At 44.5% G+C, this 18690-nt stretch overlaps 1 protein-coding gene across 1 annotated transcript in view; it reads right to left on the minus strand.

Annotated features, from left to right (window-relative positions):
- Positions 1-18690, minus strand: part of LOC138301580 (extracellular calcium-sensing receptor-like) — a 198886-nt gene that overhangs the window by 22849 nt on the left and 157347 nt on the right. The window contains exon 5 of the mRNA XM_069242097.1: positions 11684-11807. Coding sequence (XP_069098198.1) covers positions 11684-11807 — 124 coding nt within the window. The remainder of the gene's footprint in view (positions 1-11683; positions 11808-18690) is intronic.

The following is an 18690-nucleotide window of genomic DNA, read 5'->3' on the forward strand; positions in this document are numbered from 1 at the left end:
CTTCACTGAATAGTCAACAAAGTCCACCCAGTCTTGTGAGGACTCTTTTCTGGTTTCTCTGAACTTAATCCTGTATTGTTCAGTGGTTAAGCCAAATCTATCCAAGAGTGCATTCTTCAAAACTGTAAAATTATTGGCATCACTTTCCTTAACTGTAAGGAGCCTATCCCTACCCTTTCCACTGAAAGATAGCCATAGGATAGCATCCCACTGCATTGAGGGAACCCCTGTACCATACAGGCCCTCTCAAGTGCAGCAAACCACTTGTTAATGTCATCCCCCTCCTTGTAAGGGGGAACTATCTTATGCAGATTCCTAGAATCATGTTCTCTCACAGGATTGCTATCTGGAATACTGCTGCTGCCACCATGGGGTCCAAACCCCAACCTCTGTCTCTCTTTTTCTAAGTCTAGGGATTCCCTGTCTAGAGCCAGCTGTTGCTGTGTAAGCTTTAGCCTGGTTTCTTCCACTCTCAACTTATTGAGTTCCCTTTCTAACATCTTGTCATCAGGGTGGGTGGGTTGGGAATGTTTTGACACAAAAGAAAGATTTGAATGAGCAGAGGGAGAAATGTCCCTAACAGTTGGCACCCTAGTAACCTGGCCTGCAGGAACAAAACCATCCCTACTGTGATGGGAGCTTCTATTACTACCAGCATTGCTAGGTGGTCTGCTAAGGGGCAGATTAGGAAGGGCACCCTCTAACACTCTTACTGGGGGCTCTCCTGAGTCAGAGTGTGAGCTATCTCCTAACTTCTCAATTGAAGTGCCAGCTAAGGCCTTATCATTTTCAACAAGCATGTTAGACAATAATTCTCTACAGGGATTCTTTCCTACCACTAAACCTCTATCAATGCAGAGACTCCTTAGGCTCTTAAAGTTAAGGTGGTCATAAGCTGTGCTGACCAAATTAAGAGGAATTCCTACATCAGACATGATAGAAAAGGTTTAGGGACAGATAAAAGAGAGAAAAAGTTTCAGAACTTTTTAAAGAACAGGAAAAAAAACTTTTTCAACTTTTTGAAACTTTTTAGAAAGTTTAAGAGTACTTTTCAGCACTTAGCAGATAGTGTAAGAGAAGAAAAGCAAAACTTTTTGGTTAGGTGTACATACATTGACCTTGTTTTGTCTATTATTCTCTTATGAAAAGTACACAATGACAAAGTGGTAAGTAGTTGCAAGTAATTATCCCACCGCTGGACAACCAATGTAGGAGGCTGGCCTGGCTTGTAGTGGGTACCAAGGGGTACTTACACTCTGTACCAGGTCCAGTTATCCCTTATTAGTGTAGAAGAGGTGTTTCTAGCAGCTTAGGCTGATAGAAGGTAGCTATAGCAGAGCAGCATAGGCTGAACTAGGAGACATGCAAAGCTCCTACTATACCACTGGTGTCATATGCACAATAGCATAAGAAAACACAATACACAGATATACTAAAAATAAAGGTACTTTATTTTTATGACAATATGCCAAAAGTATCTCAGTGAGTACCCTCAGTATGAGGATGCCAAATATACACAAGATATATGTACACAATACCAAAAATATGCAGTAATAGCAAAAGGAAGTAAAGCAAACAATGTAAAGTTACAGTAGATTGCAATAGGAGCACATAGGTATAGGGGCAACACAAACCATACACTCAAAAAGTGGAATGCGAACCACGAATGGACCCCAAACCTATGTGAGCTTGTAGAGGGTCACTGGGACTGTAAGAAAACAGTGAGGGTTAGAAAAATAGCCCACCCCAAGACCCTGAAAAGTAGGTGTAAAGTGCACCTATATTCCCCAGAGAGCACAGAAGTCGTGATAGGGGAATTCTGCAAGGAAGACCAACACCAGCAATGCAACCAAAGTGAATTCTTGGACGAGAGTACCTGTGGAACAAGGGGACCAAGTCCAAGAGTCGCGACAAAGTCGAGAGTGGGCAGATGCCCAGGAAATGCCAGCTGAGGGTGCAAAGAAGCTGCCACCAGATGGTAGAAGCTGTGGATTCTGCAAGAACGAAGAGGGGTAGAAACTTCCTCTTTGGAGGATGGATGTCCCACGTCGTGAAGAAGCTTGCTGACGTGTTCCCACGCAGAAAGACCGCAAACAAGCCTTGCTAGCTGCAAGGGTCGCAGTTAGGGTTTTTGGATGCTGCTGTGGCCCAGGAGGGACCAGGATGTCGCCACTTGGATGAGGAGACAGAGGGGGTGCCCAGCAAGTCAGGGAGCCCTCACAGACACAGACATCACCCGCAGAAGTACCAGAACAGGCACTTGGAAGAGGAGTGAACCAGAGCTCACCCGAAGACACAAAAGGGAGTCCCACGACGCTGGAGGACAACTCAGAAGGTTGTGCACTGCAGGTTAGAGTGTTGGGGACCCAGGCTTGGCTGTGCACAAAGGAAATCCTGGAAGAGTGCACAGGAGCCGGAGCAGCTGCAAATCACACGCTACCCAGCAATGCAGTCTAGCGTGGGGAGGGAAGGACTTACCTCCACCAAACTTGGATTGAAGAGTCACTGGACTGTGGGAGTCACTTGGACAGAGTTGCTGAGTTCCAGGGACCACACTCGTTGTGCTGAGAGGGGACCCAGAGGACCGGTGATGCAGTCTTTTGTTGCCTGAGGTTGCAGGGGGAGGATTCTGTCGTCCCATGGGAGATTTCTTCAGAGCTCCTGGTGCAGAGAGGAGGCATGCAGCACCAGGAAACAGTCGAGAAGGCGGCAGGATCAGCGATATAAGGTTTCAGTAGTCATCTTTGCTACTTTGTTGCGAATTTACAGGCGTCCTGAGCGGTCAGCGGTCGATCCTATGGTAGAAGGTGAAGAGAGAGATGCAGAGGAACTCTGATGAGCACTTGCATTCGTTATCTGAAGAATTCCCCAAAGCAGAGACCCTAAATAGCCAGAAAAGGAGGTTTGGCTACCTAGGAAGGAGGATAGGCTAGTAACACAGGTAAGAGCCTATCAGAAGGAGACTCTGACGTCACCTGCTGGCCCTGGCCACTCAGAGCAGTCCAGTGAGCCAGCAACACCTCTGTTTCCAAGATGGCAGAGGTCTGGAGCACACTGGAGGAGCTCTGGGAACCACTCCTGGGAGGTGCAGGTCAGGGGAGTGGTCACTCCCCTTTCCTTTGTCCAGTTTCGCACCAGAGCAGGGCTGGGGGATCCCTGAACCAGTGTAGACTGGCTTATGCAGATATGGGCACCATCTGTGCCCATCAAAGCATTTCCAGAGGCTGGGGGAGGCTACTCCTCCCCAGCCCTGACACCTTTTTCCAAAGGGAGAGGGTGTAACACCCTCTCTCTGAGGAAGTCCTTTGTTCTGCCTTCCTGGGCCAGGCCTGGCCGGACCCCAGGAGGGCAGAAACCTGTCTGAGGGGTTGGCAGCAGCAGCAGCAGCAGTGAAACCCCGGAAAAAGGCAGTTTGGCAGTACCTGGGTCCGTGCTAGAGACTCAGGGGATCATGGAATTGTCTCCCCAATGCCAGAATGGCATTGGGGTGACAATTCCATGATCTTAGACATGTTACATGGCCATGTTCGGAGTTACCATTGTGACGCTATACATAGGTAGTGACCTATGTATAGTGCACGCGTGTAATGGTGTCCCCGCACTCACAAAGTCCGGGGAATTTGCCCTGAACAATGTGGGGGAACCTTGGCTAGTGCCAGGGTGCCCACACACTAAGTAACTTAGCACTCAACCTTCACCAGGTGAAGGTTAGACATATAGGTGACTTATAAGTTACTTAAGTGCAGTGGTAAATGGCTGTGAAATAACGTGGACGTTATTTCACTCAGGCTGCAGTGGCAGGCCTGTATAAGAATTGTCAGAGCTCCCTATGGGTGGCAAAAGAAATGCTGCAGCCCATAGGGATCTCCTGGAACCCCAATACCCTGTGTACCTCAGTACCATATACTAGGGAATTATAAGGGTGTTCCAGTATGCCAATGTGAATTGTTGAACTTAGTCACTAGCCTGTTAGTGACAATTTGGAAAGCAGAGAGAGCATAACCACTGAGGTTCTGGTTAGCAGAGCCTCAATGAGACAGTTAGTCATCACACAGGGAACACATACAGGGCACACTTATGAGCACTGGGGCCCTGGCTGGCAGGGTCCCAGTGACACATACACTAAAACAACATATATACAGTGAAATATGGGGGTAACATGCCAGGCAAGATGGTACTTTCCTACAAGGAGCACTTGCACTTCAGCCCTGGTTAGCAGTGGTAAAGTTCCCAGAGTAATAAAAACAGCAAAAACATAGTCCAGCACCCATCAAGAACCTGGGAAACAGAGATAAAAACTTAAAGGAGACCACGCCAAGGATGAAAAGTCTAACACACACCTGTTGGAAAAGATTTCTAGGTGTGCTTTAGGGACCACACAGCCTTAAAACCCCACAAAAGGATTATTGTGCCACTTCAAGTCCTGCTCTCAAGGAAACCATGTTTCTTTACACACTTGCTTGCCACTTTAGACTGGTTTATATCAAAATGTATAAAACACCGACAAGTTTCTAGACAGCAATGTACATTAAAACAAAACGAGCGGCCACAATCAGGATTTTCCCCATCCCTAACGCCAGGCAAATTACATAAGTAAAAAACACTTCACATTTGAATAAACACACAGGTCTTAGGACAAGGCAATATGATTCCGTTCATTATGATCTCAAGCTGTATGTCTAAGAACTCTAATACTTAAGATCAATGTTTATCGTACATAAAAACCATCATCAGTAGCAGTTTTATTTTGCTCTAAACATGGATCGTACTTGTTCTTTACACTTCAGATGTTTTTTCACTTTGTATGTAGAATATTGTTTCTACATTAAATTAAATGCTCTCACGACCATGTGGCGAACAGAGGCTCTAGAGACTTCCGCATAGAGTCCTCCACAGCCCCAAAAACAGTACAACACTTCAGCACAGCAGACACTAAGACCCATATTTACACTGTTTTAGCGTCGCATTTGCTCCGCCTTGTGGCGCAAATGCAGCGCTAAAAATGTATAAATATGGGCCTAATTAGGTAAAGGGTCTTAAAACCAAAGTCGATACACATGAGAGACAACTCACAACTTGGATCACTGTCACATAGAGTTGACCCTGCTTAAGATTAGTAAAACATATAGGAATCATTGCATGTAAACACTGCAAAATGTAACAGAAATAGACTCTATAATATTAAATAAAAAAGCAACACTGTATGATGTTTTTCACTCTATTAGACGGAAGAAATGAAGCCTCCACTTAATGGTCCATTAATGCACTTTAGCTTAGTGCCACTACCAATTGAGAGCTTTAAGACATCCAAAAAAAATGTGCTACCAAGAAATTTGCCAGTGAGAAGAAGCAGCTTTGTGCCACTGGCATACTGATCACAACCTTTTTCGGGAGACATGTGCCTGTCGCTCCAGTAAGGAACCTGGAAGCAGCACTCGTGCATCAACAGCACAACCCCAACCTAAGCCCAAGCCCATGTAAGTCAGCGAGGCAGCCACTGCAAACATGACAATGCGTATGAGCATGACATTGAATTGGATTTGTCCCTTTTGCAAAGTAGTACGTAATTACTTCAGGAAACAGACCAAAGTGGACAGCAGCTGCAGTCATCAATAGCAGATCTTCCTGAACCTGGAACAGAACAGGAGGTTGAGTTTCCTGCTGAGGAAGAACCTCCTCTTTTATAATCATTGGCTCCCAGATCTCCAGCAAGAAAAAGTAAGGGTACCCCACCATGTTCTCCAAGCACCACTTCTGATGATAATGATGTGGACATGAAGCGTGCCTTGACAGAGTCTGGGAGACTCCATGAGAGGAAAAGGAACAGAAATGTTCCTGAAAGTCTTAGAAGGGGATGATGAGGTGAATGATGATGATGAGCCACTCACTGTGGAAGCTGACACAGAGGAGTCTGACATTACTCCTATTCAGCCTGCTCCGAGGGATGCCTCACAAGTACCACTGCCATTTCTCATATGTGCAAAGCCCCAACTGAGATCTGCATCAACCACTACCTCAGTAGACGTATGCATTGCAGAGAAGCAATCAATGACACACTCACCTACCTCCAGTTCTTTTTCAGGCATTGGCGCTGACCCACTAAGAAAGTACTTCTCTCCAGTTTTGAACTTTTATATATTTAGCAAGCAGGAGGAGAACAATGCATTATGCTCCATTTGCAATGCAAGTGTTCATCAAGGTTAGGCTGGTACACACTATGGTACTGGAGGCCAAAGGACCCACATGAAAAAACATCATGGAATCTGGTGGATGGAGAACTTAAAAAAAATTGCTGAACATGGTGGTGATGAAGGTGAGGATAGCAGGGAAACAACAGCTTCAATCACTGTGGGAGGTGATGAGGAAGAAGAGGGTGACATCTTTATGCAAAGAGCCCTGTTCCCAGCAGTGTTCCAGCATCACCCATATAAGCAACCTCAAAACTGCACAAGTGGTCAGGCAACTGGTTGCATGTGGTTCATTGCATACTGGATCACTTTTCCGGAGGTAAGGCAACAGCTATCTACAGGTCTTAGCCTTCAAGAGAGTTTTAAGAGTGTATGGCAGCATGCAAAAGTAGCTATGTTCACCATGAAGAAATCAAAAATATTGGATAAATTCAACAGCAAGGTATCTGAATGGCTGCAACTCAGATGTCTCAGAATTGGATTTGGTGTGACAGACAATGGCAGTAAAATAGTCTCGACCATGGCAGACAGAGGCTATTTCAGAGTCCTGAGTTTGGTGCAATGCATCAACCTGATCTAGAGATTGGTGGAAGGGGATACTCCATTAAAAATGTGACAGGAACCCTGTCCGCTGTATTACAATCCCATAATAGCCTATGGAAATTGTAATAGGGTGAATGGGATACTCTAAATCAGGTCCATAGCCAGCAACATACTGGCCACCTGATGTAGAACCTCCACTCATTTTAGACATTATTTTGAAGCCCTGAAGCAGTTGTGGATTATTCAGCATACTAACAGAGTACCAGTTAAAGCCCATATACAGGAGGTGCCAGCACATTCAAACTCATCCTATTACATGTTGTAATTTCTGTTTGAGCAGTACAGACAGATCAACAACTATGTCAGTCAAAGATGAGGTGATGCAATTGGGAAAGCTATGACCATGGATGCAGACAAGTGGGGCCTAGTCAAATGCCTGACACAGATGCTACTCCCTTTTGAGGCTTTCACATGGAAATTAGCAAGGAGGACAGTACGATGGGCCAAGCTCTCCTGTTGTTGCATCTGCTACCATACCAGCAAAAGAAGGGATCCGAAAAGTTTACAGTCTCTCATATGAATGAAAACCCAAAAGTGCATGCCTTGGTTGAGAGCATAACTTTTCACTTGGCTTGTAATCCAATGCTGCAGAATTACATCATGTTGTCCAAAGAGTACACCTGGGCCACACAACTAGATCCATGGTACAAAAAACTTCTGTCTATTTTTATTCCTTTTACTGAATGGGATGTTTCAGAATACAAGATGGGGATTGCTGAGCAAGCTAGAGACGTAGAAGAGCAATGGCCTAAAATTAGAGTCCCACTCTGGAGTTCTGGTGTGCCACCTTCAACTTCCAGAGAGGGCAGTCTTGTCTCACATCAGCCAACACCAGTGCAGTAGCGGAGACAAAAGAGGCTGAGCAAGTACAAGCACCAATGACCATTCAGAGGATGTTCCAGGAGTATCTGAATGACCCAAACTAGGTCAAAGCAGACCACAAATCATGGGTGTATTGGTATGGGAAGATGCCTCTTTGGCCAGAGCTCAGCAAGCAGGCAATAAGGTATCAGGCTTGTCCAGTAGCCAGTGTCTCTGCTGAGAGTGTGTTCAGTGCAGCTGGTGCTACTGTCACAGTGAGAAGCACCAGTCTGTCACCTCAAAGCATGGAGAGTTTGACCATGATTAAAATCAACCAACACTTCATACCACACCATTATACCGTTTATGAAACAGCACAGATGGAGGAGGAGGATTGGTCAGAATGAAGTGTGTTATCAGACCAACTTCTGGACGATCCACAACATCTGGACGATTGAGGATGAACGCTACTTCCCTGACGGAGTATGCCACCGTGGAACTTTTTAATCATTCATTGTTGAACTTCTATCTTTGCCAAAAAAACAAAAGAAAGAAATGTAACTAGTGTAGCATTATGTTTGTGTCTGATTTATACAGCCCCTCCATTTTTCAGTCTTATGCATGGCTGGATTGGACTTGCACCAGTGTGCAGTGAAGAAGCCTCCATAATTCCTTCAGGACATTGGAGTCAATGATTGCCTCCCTTGCATGCCTATCCTTTTTATTGCATCACCTAGCAGATGTGCTCCAGGCGACCATTGATTGACAAGACTACCAATGCCAAAATCCAATGTATTGCTTGCATCAAAGAGGAGATACAATTGTGTACTTACCAATGTGCTTGGATTGGGGGCAGTAACTACATCTATTGCACCAATGAGTGATGATATCTTATTGAGTGAAGTGATTATGAGTAATGATTGATGATTTATATGGTGGCAGACAGTTAGGGAGGGAGTTCAACAAATTAGATGAGCCACTTCCTTTCAAGTTGTCGGCAGTTGGATTTGGTGGAGTGCAGTTCCTCGGTGAATCAGCTTGCCCCTTTGATTTTGTTTTTTTAACTTGGCTGTCTTGGCAGGGGAGATGGTATTGGGCATTCTGTGATCCACTGGTAGAAGTTCTTGCTGCTTGTTCATAGCCATGTGTAGATTTTGGGAGGGTGGCACAGAAAGTTTAATTCCACTGGTTTTCAGGTAACTTTTTCCAGTTTATTACTGTGGATCTGGGGGCATCGCGCTGGAATATGTGGGTCTTGAGATGGTAAAGTGTACATTATGGTGGTCAGACCAGGTGAGTGGTGTGGTGTACATGTACCTGACTCTGTCGCTGGAGGTGAAGATGGGGTTGAGCATGTGTCCTGCGATTTGGGTAGGGTCAGTGACAAGTTGCTTGAGGCCGATGTTGTTCAAGCTTTTCAGAAAGTTGGTGGAGTTGGTGTTGCTGGGGTCATCGGGGTGGAAGTTGAGGTCCCCTATGAATATGTAGTGCTCAGAGTTGATTGCTTGAGGGGTGATGAATTCTGAGATGGCGTTCATGGCGTTCTGGTTGTATGCAGGGAAGGGTGCCTCTGGTGGTTCTTTTTCAGTCTGTGTGGAGTTGATAGTTGAGTTGTTTTATTGCTGGTGTCAGGTCACCAGAGAATGGTGTCCATGTGGAGGATGGCTACTCCGCCTCCGTGCTTGTTGGTTTGGTCCCGGTGTTTTATTGTGTAACCTTCAGGGATGGCAGTGCTGATATCTAGCGCGGAGGTGGGGTTGACTCAGGTTTCTGTGAGGAAAATGACATCCGGGGTGAGGGAGAAGATCATGTCCCAGACCTCTGTTGCATGTTTAACTACTGAACATATAATAAATAGGATGCACTGGAATTTTGTTATGGTGGTCTCGATTGATGTGTCGGGTGTGTTGGTTGCTTGGGTGCCAAAGGTGAGGCGGCAGTGTGGGCAGGAGAATGGTCCTCCGGTGGTAAGTGGTGGAGTGTGGCAGCAATGGTTGTTGGTCAGTCGGGGTCAAGGGCTTCGAAGTCAGCAGTTGTGTATCTTCATGGAGTATAAGAGACATGTGCCATGTGTCAGGGCACAGCCCAGGGACAGAGGGGCATAGACAGCCTTGCATTGGGCACCCTTTTGGATCACCGACAGTGTGCTGTGCTGCTGCCTCCGTAAAGTAGGTCCTGGGAGGAGGGAGGTGAGCTGGGAGGCAGTGGACATAGATAGGCTGGAGGCAGAAAAACAGGTGGCAGGGAGGAGCAGCAATAGGGAAAAAAAGGAATGAACAGTGAGTAAAAGGAGGCAGCAATCAGGAAAAAACACTGAGAAAAAAGGGTGAAAGGAGTGTAAAAGCAGCAAAAGCAAGGCAAAAAGACAAAGCACTCAGAGAAACATGGGAAAAAGAAGGGCAAATCAGTGAACATGAGACAGTAAACAAGAGAGAACACTCAGAAAAATGGGGGCGTCAAGGAGAAAGTAGTAAAAATGAGGCACAAAGCAGAAGGAAGCACTCAGAAAAATGGAAGGGAAGGAAGGATAAGGCATTAGAGACAAGGCCAAGAGAAGGATAAAGCGCACAGCAAATCAGGGGGAAAGCAAGGAGGTTTTAGGAAGAAAGAACCAAAAACTAGGCAAAAAGAGAAAGAGAATACACTCAGAAAAATGGGGGGAAGGGAGAGAGAAAGCAGTGAAAATGAGGCAGAAAGTAGAAGAGAACATACCAAAGAAAGCGGGGAGAGGAGGGGAAAGTAGCAAAAACAAAGCAGAAAGCAGGATAAAGCACACAGAAAAATTGAGGGAGTGGAGAAGAAGTCAGTAAAAATGAGGCTAAAAGGAGAAAGCACTCAAAAAGCATGGGTAAATGAAGGACAAAGCAGTGAAACAAGTCAGAAAGCAATAGAAAGTGCTCAGAAAAGTCCTCAATGAAATCCTCCTGTTGCTTTTGAAATCATCTCAAAACAAAGAATGCGGAAACCAGGGCAGGTTGAAGGATGTCAACCTTGGGTGGCTTCGTCGTGTACCAAACAATTACAAAGGTTTTCGGGATAGAGACAAGCCTTAGAAGTTGCCCATCCAAAGATGGTTGTCTGGCCGTAGGAAGTTATTTGAGGTTCTGAATTTTACATGAAGAGGAGCCTGTGATGTTAGTTTTTGCTCGAATCATAAATGAGAAAACATTTTCAATTGCTAGCTGTGCTCCAACACATTTGTTTCATTAGTTTTCACCACATTCATTGTTCTCAGGACACTATTTTTGTCCAATACTTGCTGCAGCAGTTGAAGCATCTACTGGATTTTATACATGGATATCATGATTGAACTTTTCTTTTTCCTGATGTAAGGGGAATTTGGAGTCTTGCTAATTACTTCCATATTATTCTTCATCATTTTTTCCCTTTGTGTTTCGTCCTTAGCACTGTGCCAACTCAAGGAGAAATTAAGGGGCGTATTTGCAAGCCCCTTGCACCTCCTTGCACCACATTAGTATAATTTATTTTACTCTAATGTTTACAAAGTGGTGCAATTCATGCATTGTGCCACCTTGCAACCCCTTGCGCCACATAATGCTTGCATCAGGCATAATGCATGCAAGGGGGGAGTTCCGGTGCATGGAGGCCCAAAAAAATGTTGCAGTGAAAACTACAAGATTTCACTGCTCCATTGCTTCCAGAATTTGTAATGCCTGCTTAAAGCTGGTGTTAAAATGATGCACCCAATTAACCACTGGGCCTCCCTGCACTTTGCTGCACTAGCGTCGAACATTTTGACACTAATGCAGCAAAGCGCATCAATAGCATCAACATTTTTTACGCTATTGTGCTAACGACCGCCATGGTGCACCATATCATAAATAGGTACTACTATGGTATTGTCAGGTGTCAGTAGGGGGGACGCAAGAAAAGTGGCACATCATAGCTGATGTACCACTTTCTTGTAAATATGCCCCTAAATATCTTTCAGGTACACTTTCCTGAGCAAGGTGGTAAACTTGGCTACTGGGAGGAGTCACGCTTGTCTCAGGCAATCAAGAAGGGAATAGTCCTTCACAAAGTATGGTACTTGACAGTGGCCTACATAAGAAACTTGAAACATTACATACCTGAATGATTGGAGATCTCAACGTCGGAACACTGAATACAGTCATAGCAGCAACTTGCCTCTCCCTTTCGTGTGGCCTTTCTGTAACCAGATGGGCAGCTCTGGCTGCACACAGACAAAGGAACCTAAAAAGAAATATGTTCAGAGCAAGACTTAAAATGTGCCTTGAAGTAAAATGATTAATGTATTCCTAAACCTTCATACAAATATTTAGCATATAATTGTAATGCAAGAAAATAATTGAACATATCTTTATTTTGATCTACAAACGTTTCAGCAAAACTGGTCAAGCCCATTTGTTCTCATTATACGGTTAAGGGTCATGATGTTATCACATAAATTATATTTATGACATATTGAACTCAAATCTTGAAAACTGATTTTTTTATAGATATAGATATAGCTATAGCTATACATATAGATATATATATTATCTAGTGGCAGTTGCCACTCAGTAGTTAGAATTTGGTCTGATTTTCTAAAGGAATAGCATTTTTGATTTTCTTGTAATATTGACGCAATATGAGAAATTTTTGACAATCAAAAAAATGTTTGCCCACCTCAGCTCCTTCCTGAAATGTTTCAGGGTGATCTATGAAGTAGGGGCTGAGAAAAAAGGGGGGCCCAAAACCCTATCTCTCTATGCATTTTCCATAGACTTGTTCAGGCAGCACTGCCTCAGAAGCTACTGAATGAATTGCACCAAATTTGGCAGTAAGCTGGATCTTGGTTCAATTCAGTAGTTTTCAAGATATTAGTAAACAAGCATATTTGAATATCTTCGACAGTAGAGTTTGAGGGACTCTTGTAAGAGTCCTTCAAATGCAATTTTGAAAAATAGAGCATTCTGATTGGCAAAGGTGGCTTTTTTCCTCTCGGGCCAGTGAGCGAGCATTCTTATTTGCAGCTTGCAACATGAAGAAAAAATGTGCAGGCAGCTATTACAGGACTCAGGGATTTAGGGCCCGATTAGGAGGATGGCGAGCTTGGGACTGGTGTTGCATCATTGGAAGTCCGACCACCGCATCCTTGGCTGTCTGACTGCCCAATTAAAATATTGGTGGTCGGACTGCCATAAAACCGCCACCACTGCTGACTCCTTAGCTATTGCGGTGGTGGCAGTGGTAGGAACAGCTGCGGTCAATGGTGGCAGTGCTGGCATTGGCACTGCATGGAAATTCTGAGCTGCCTTTCCACTAACCTATTTATTTTGAGGACCTCGCCATTAAAAGGTCAGCAGAATGGCAGGTAAAGGTCCACAACAAGGGCCCCAGGGTTAATAGCTGATGTAGTGCGTTGCTGGGGCCAATGTTGTGCCCCCCCATGCCAGCAATGTCAGTGCACACACTGTTTGCCATGTACGACATGGTGTATGAAAACAATGCACCCAACTTGCTGGATGTGCAGCAATGCTGCTGGCATTGGCTTCAGACTCTCTCTTAGGGCCGAAGCATGCCAACACAAGTGAATGCACTACCGACAACCGAGTACCCCTATGGGGATGTTGTGATGCAGCGGTCGGAATGCTACCGGCTTGGAGGCATTCTCCACATCACCCCAGGTGCGGGCTGGTGGTACAACCACCAAGCTCCTAATCAGGCCCTGTTGGACCTGGAATCCTTGGGGTGGTCTCCCCTGTTTTTTTTTTTTGCTTCTGCTTCCCAGGTTTTGACTGTGTGATGGACTCTGTTTTAGCTATTTTGCCGTTTTTGCTACTCTGGGTACTTCACCACTGCTGACCAGTGCTAAAGTGCAAGTGCTCCCTGTGTAAAATACATGTGTTTTTGGCATATTTAATTTACTAGGAAGAGAGTATTTGTGGTGCATTATACTTTCAGGTTTGCAACACATTGTTTGATTAATTTATTTGCTTCATGTTTACCACACAGAGATATGTAAGTATCTCCAAGGTTTCTTCTCCGTAAGGACTTTTGGACAAAGGCACCATTTTCTTTATCTTTCTTTATCCTTTACTTGTCTTTCATTTCGTTTTTCTCATGTTGTGGTTTGTTTTTTGTCTTTGTATTATTTGTTTTGTGAGATCTCATCACTACAACCACACTTATTATCTGTTTCATATTTCAGGATTATGCATGTAATAAATTGTTCCCTGGAATTGTTTGGACAAAGATAAAGGCTAGTGCCCTGAGGAAGGTGGGCGATCTTTTCTAGGTGCTGGTCACCAAAACGTACGTCAGCATTATTATTCATGAACACTTGCAGTGGCCAACATGGATATTTTTTCAGAATCCACAATCAACTTATCCATTCAACATGAGGAAAGACCAAAGATTCTATTTGATTAATTAAGAAGGACTTTTGCAGTCTGAAAGTAGGACTACTAAGAAATATATAATCAACATTGCAGATTCCTTTAGATGGTCTTATCTATACCACAACATTACTGGACTACTGCTCGTGTTATGTTACCACTGATGAAGATTCAGTGGCCCGTCAGGCATGTTTATACTTTGCAGCCTTTGTGGCTTTATCCGTGTTGGTCTTAATGCAATCAATTGAGTCTTTATATTTTTTCAACATTGTATGAATCAATGTCAGTATGATTGTGATTTTTTGCTTTTAGTATTTCTTTATTTTCCAGGGTCCTTTTGGGGCATGTTTATTAGAGTGTTTATTGTTGGTTTATTAGGTTCCAGAATTTGCTCATATAGATTATGACATTATGACATTATGATCATATTTAAATACATTTTGTATTGTGTATGCTTAATTTCTATCAGTTTTTTTTCTTTTTTCTTGTGGTTTGTTTTCCTGAGATCTCTCTTTTAAGGGATACCTGGGATTCCATATTTGGTATCCAAGGTGTCCTTTGGACATTTATTGTAATTTTTTCCTAGTATGTCATTGGCAAAGTGGACTAGAGGTGCCCAGGGCCTATACATAAAATGCTACTAGTGGGCCTGCAGCACTGGCTGTGTCACCCACCTGATTAGCCCTGTAAACATGGCTCAGACCTGCCACTGCAGTGTCTGTGTGTGCAGTTTCAAACTGCCAATTCGATCTGGCAAGTGTACACACTTGCCAGGCCTAAACCCTCTCTTTTTATACATGTAAGGCACCCCTAAGGTAGGCCCTAGGTAGCCCCATGGGCAGGGTGGAGTGTATGTTAAAGGTGGGACATGTACTGATGTCTTGTAGATGTCCTAACAGTGCATTACTGCCAAATTCAGTTTTCACTGTTGCAAGGCCTATCTGTCTCATAGGTTAACACGGGGGCTGCCTTTAAATATCTTTTCAGCGCAGATTCCCTTTGAGAGCAGATGGGAATATGGAGTTTGGTGTCTCCGAACTCACAATTTAAAAATAAATCTTTTGGTAAAGTTGTTTTTTAAATTATCAGTTTGAAAATGCCAGTTTTAGAAAGTAGGCATTTTCCTGTTTAAACCACCCTGTGACTCTGCCTGTTTGTGGTTTCCCTGTCTGAGGCAGACTGACAGTTGGGCTGTTTGCGAGTCCCCTCTAAACAGTGACTCAAAGGGAGCTGGGGAGTAGCCTACATATCCTGATGGGCCATCTGAGCTGGAGTGGAGGGAGGAGTGGTCACTTACACATAAATGGGCAGTATATGCCCTCACACTATGCAGTCTCCAACCCCCTGGTGTGTGTCTGGGGCCTGGCCTGGGCAAGGCGGGATCTTGTGAACAGCAAAGACTTTCTTTTGAAGTTTGCCTACTTCAAAGGCAGAAAGAGGTATAAGTAGTGGACCCAAAACCCCATACTTTTAGATTACTTCTGGGACCAAGAGGAACCTCTGCCAAGGAGAAGAGCTTAGGAGAAGTGCTGCCCCTGCCTATGACTTTGCTTTGTTGGGCTTTCCTCCAGTTGCTGTTTCTGCCTGTGAAAGGTGACAAACACTGGACTTTGTTGTGCATTCCTGCTTGAGAAGAATCTGCAAGGGGTTGAAATGAGTTTGCTTCCTGTTTTGAAGTCTCAGGGCTTTCAAAGATTTCCTCTGCCATCACCTGGACTCTCTGCTGAGACTCCTGCCCTGCAAGTGGTGTCCTATTCAGTCCCTGAGTCCTTGAGAGGTGAAGTTGGCAGAATAAAGACTGAAATCCGCACACAGAACACCATGTGGGGAATTTGTTTTGAGGCACCATCTGCAACACAGATGAAAAACGATGTTCCACCTGCTTCACGGCTAAAATTGACACTCCACCTTAATCACGGTTGAGATTGATGCATCACGGCTAAAGAAATTATGTAACACCCACTTGTGGCTGCTGATAACGATGCAAACCCCGTGCAGAATGGTTTTCTAACAACCAGTTTCTCAGGCATCGTCCCTGTGCGTCAAAGTCCTTGAGAACCTGAATCGCTGTCCTGTGAGGGAGAAAAACGATGCATCGCAGATGTGGTGTAGTGTCCATTTTGTAGTATTTTCACTATATTACAGTGTGTGTTGGCACAAATACTTTACACACTGCTTCTTATTTAAGCCTGCCTGCTCGCTCCAAGCTACCAAGGGCGTGAGTGGGGTTTAACCAAGTGTGTTTCTTCTTTGCCCTGACTAGAGTGAGGGTCTTTGGTCAGACAGAGTGTAGCCTGACTGCCAACCAAAGACACCATCTCTAACAGGCCCTTAGTGCCATGACAAGTGTGTAGAAAATATACACAAGGAGTCAGGTTAGGGTTACACTGCCTCTCCTGCCCTTCAAGCCCTTGTGAAGGGGGATATCCCAGAGGGGATCCCAGGATCAACATTAAAATTTGACTTTGAAAAAATGTTTGGATCCCACAAAGCTTTTAGGCATTTAAAATGTATTAAATTTGACTCATGGGGCATGGTCTAAAAGTCTATAATATATATTTGGGGAGGGGGGTATGAGTGAGGCCCCACCCACAAATAACTCAAAGCCTCAAGGACCCCAATTCCCAGGGCAAAATCAACTTAAAGGAGACAGAGGCATCCAGCCCTTCCTCCCAAGCCTCTAATGGGTTCCAGGGACCATGTTCCCCAGAGTCGATTTCTCCCAGGCTGGAAACTCCACTTTGCTCCTACCAAAGTAGTAGCAGTAGCAAAATACTGCTCCCATCCAAGTGAGAGTTAAGATTAGGTTTCGGCTCCTGCCAGCACCCAGTATCGTGCAGGCTGGTAAGCTTGCCATCAGCTCCACCCTTTCTGCCTGGAATGACTCCTGGTGGCTCACTGCCATGGGAAATGTCCCCGCCGCCACTGACCACATGCACAATCTGGGTATCATGCTGGACTCCTCCCTATCCATGACCCACCAAGTCAACGCCATCTCTTCATCATGCTTTCACATCCTCCGACTCCTTCATAAGATTTTCAAATGGATTACCTCTGACATGAGGAATTCAGTCACTCACGCACTCATCACTAACAAACTGGACTACAGCAATCTACTCTATGCCGGCATCACTAAGAAACTTCAATCAATACTCCAAAGAGTCCAGAATGCAGCAGCCAGTCTTATCCGGGACATCCCCGACGCTGCCACATCTCCTTCCTCCTCAGAAACCTACACTGGCTCCCAGTTAACAAGCGAATCACATCCACACCTACAAGGCACTGCACAACATTGGACCAGCATATCTCAACCACCACCTTGCTTTCTACGTACCCAACAGACATCTCCGTTCCTCCCAGCTTGCCCTTGCAACCATCCCCAAGATCCAGAAAAGCACAGCAGGAGGAAATTCCTTCTCCTACATAGCATCTCAGACATAGAACACGCTACCTCTCCAGCTCAGGCAGACCGCATCACTGAAGCAGTTCAGCAAGGACCTCAAGATCTAGTTCTTCGACTGAGCATCCCACCCACAAACAGCGAGACGCTATGGGTAATTAGCCACATGCTACAAATTCATGATTGATTGATTGATTGATTGATTGTTGGGGCTGTTGGGGCCGGGGGCTCCTATCTCTGCCTCCGTTATAGCGGTGTGTGGGTGTCCAACATGGCACCCACATAAGTCACCAGGGAATGGAATGGGGTCCCCGGGGCTGAAAACGCTATGGGAATCCATGACACCAGAGAAATTACTGTATTTTTTTAAACACTACTAGTTGGAGCTGTATGCCCCTCCTTTGGTTGTTCTTATGATTTTATTCAATTTCATAAAGATAAAAGAAAGCCTCAGAGACAGGTTGGTTAGATTTTATTCTTTAAACAATATGTCTCTCTGACTACTTATTTGAACATTTTCACCCAGAAAATGTGTTAATAACAACTATGTAAAAAAATGAGTCACAGACATGTTTTTCTAATTAAAGCTTCATTAAACATTTTTATAATAATCAATAAATATTGCATTGTGTGAATTACTGAAGAATACATCTGTTTCTAAATATTGGTGATTTTTGGAGAAAGATGATAGATCTGCTCTTATATATACTGGTATGCTCACCCCTTGATAAACCCCATAGGCTCACTTTTGATACTTTGATGTTGATTCTTTGACAAAGTCAGCAAGTCTGCCTGAGTACAGAGAGGTCCTGTGAGACCAACCGCATGTTGTATACCATAAGGCATTGTGTTGCGTATGGTTGGCTGCTCAGAGGCTAGGACCTGCAGTCAACCACATGCTTCACAAGTGGATTGTCTACCTTTGTTGGGTTTGCCACAGGGCCTGGCCTGCGGCCAATCCTTTACCATGGCTCGCTAAAGGCTGTGTATGGTGGTGGTTTGGCATAATGTATGGTAATAAATCCCAGAAATTTACTGGTGAAAATTACATGCCCTAAAGTAACTACAACTCTCACCATGCACAGCTAATTACTCCACATATTTAATTAATTATGGCATGTTCTATAGAATCATTTAAAACACCATTGCCACATTTGAAATAACAACTTTGTTGAGAAGCCTGTGAACGGCAAGGGTATCAATCAATCAATCAAACAAATGTATTAAGCGCACTACTCACCTGTTAGGGTCTCAAGGCGCTGTGGTGTGGAGGGGGGAAAGGTTTGCCGATTACTGCTCAAACAGCCATGTCTTGAGGTACTTTCTCAAGGTTAGG

The sequence above is a fragment of the Pleurodeles waltl genome, chromosome 6 (assembly GCF_031143425.1).
Source record: "Pleurodeles waltl isolate 20211129_DDA chromosome 6, aPleWal1.hap1.20221129, whole genome shotgun sequence".
Classification (NCBI taxonomy): domain Eukaryota; kingdom Metazoa; phylum Chordata; class Amphibia; order Caudata; family Salamandridae; genus Pleurodeles; species Pleurodeles waltl.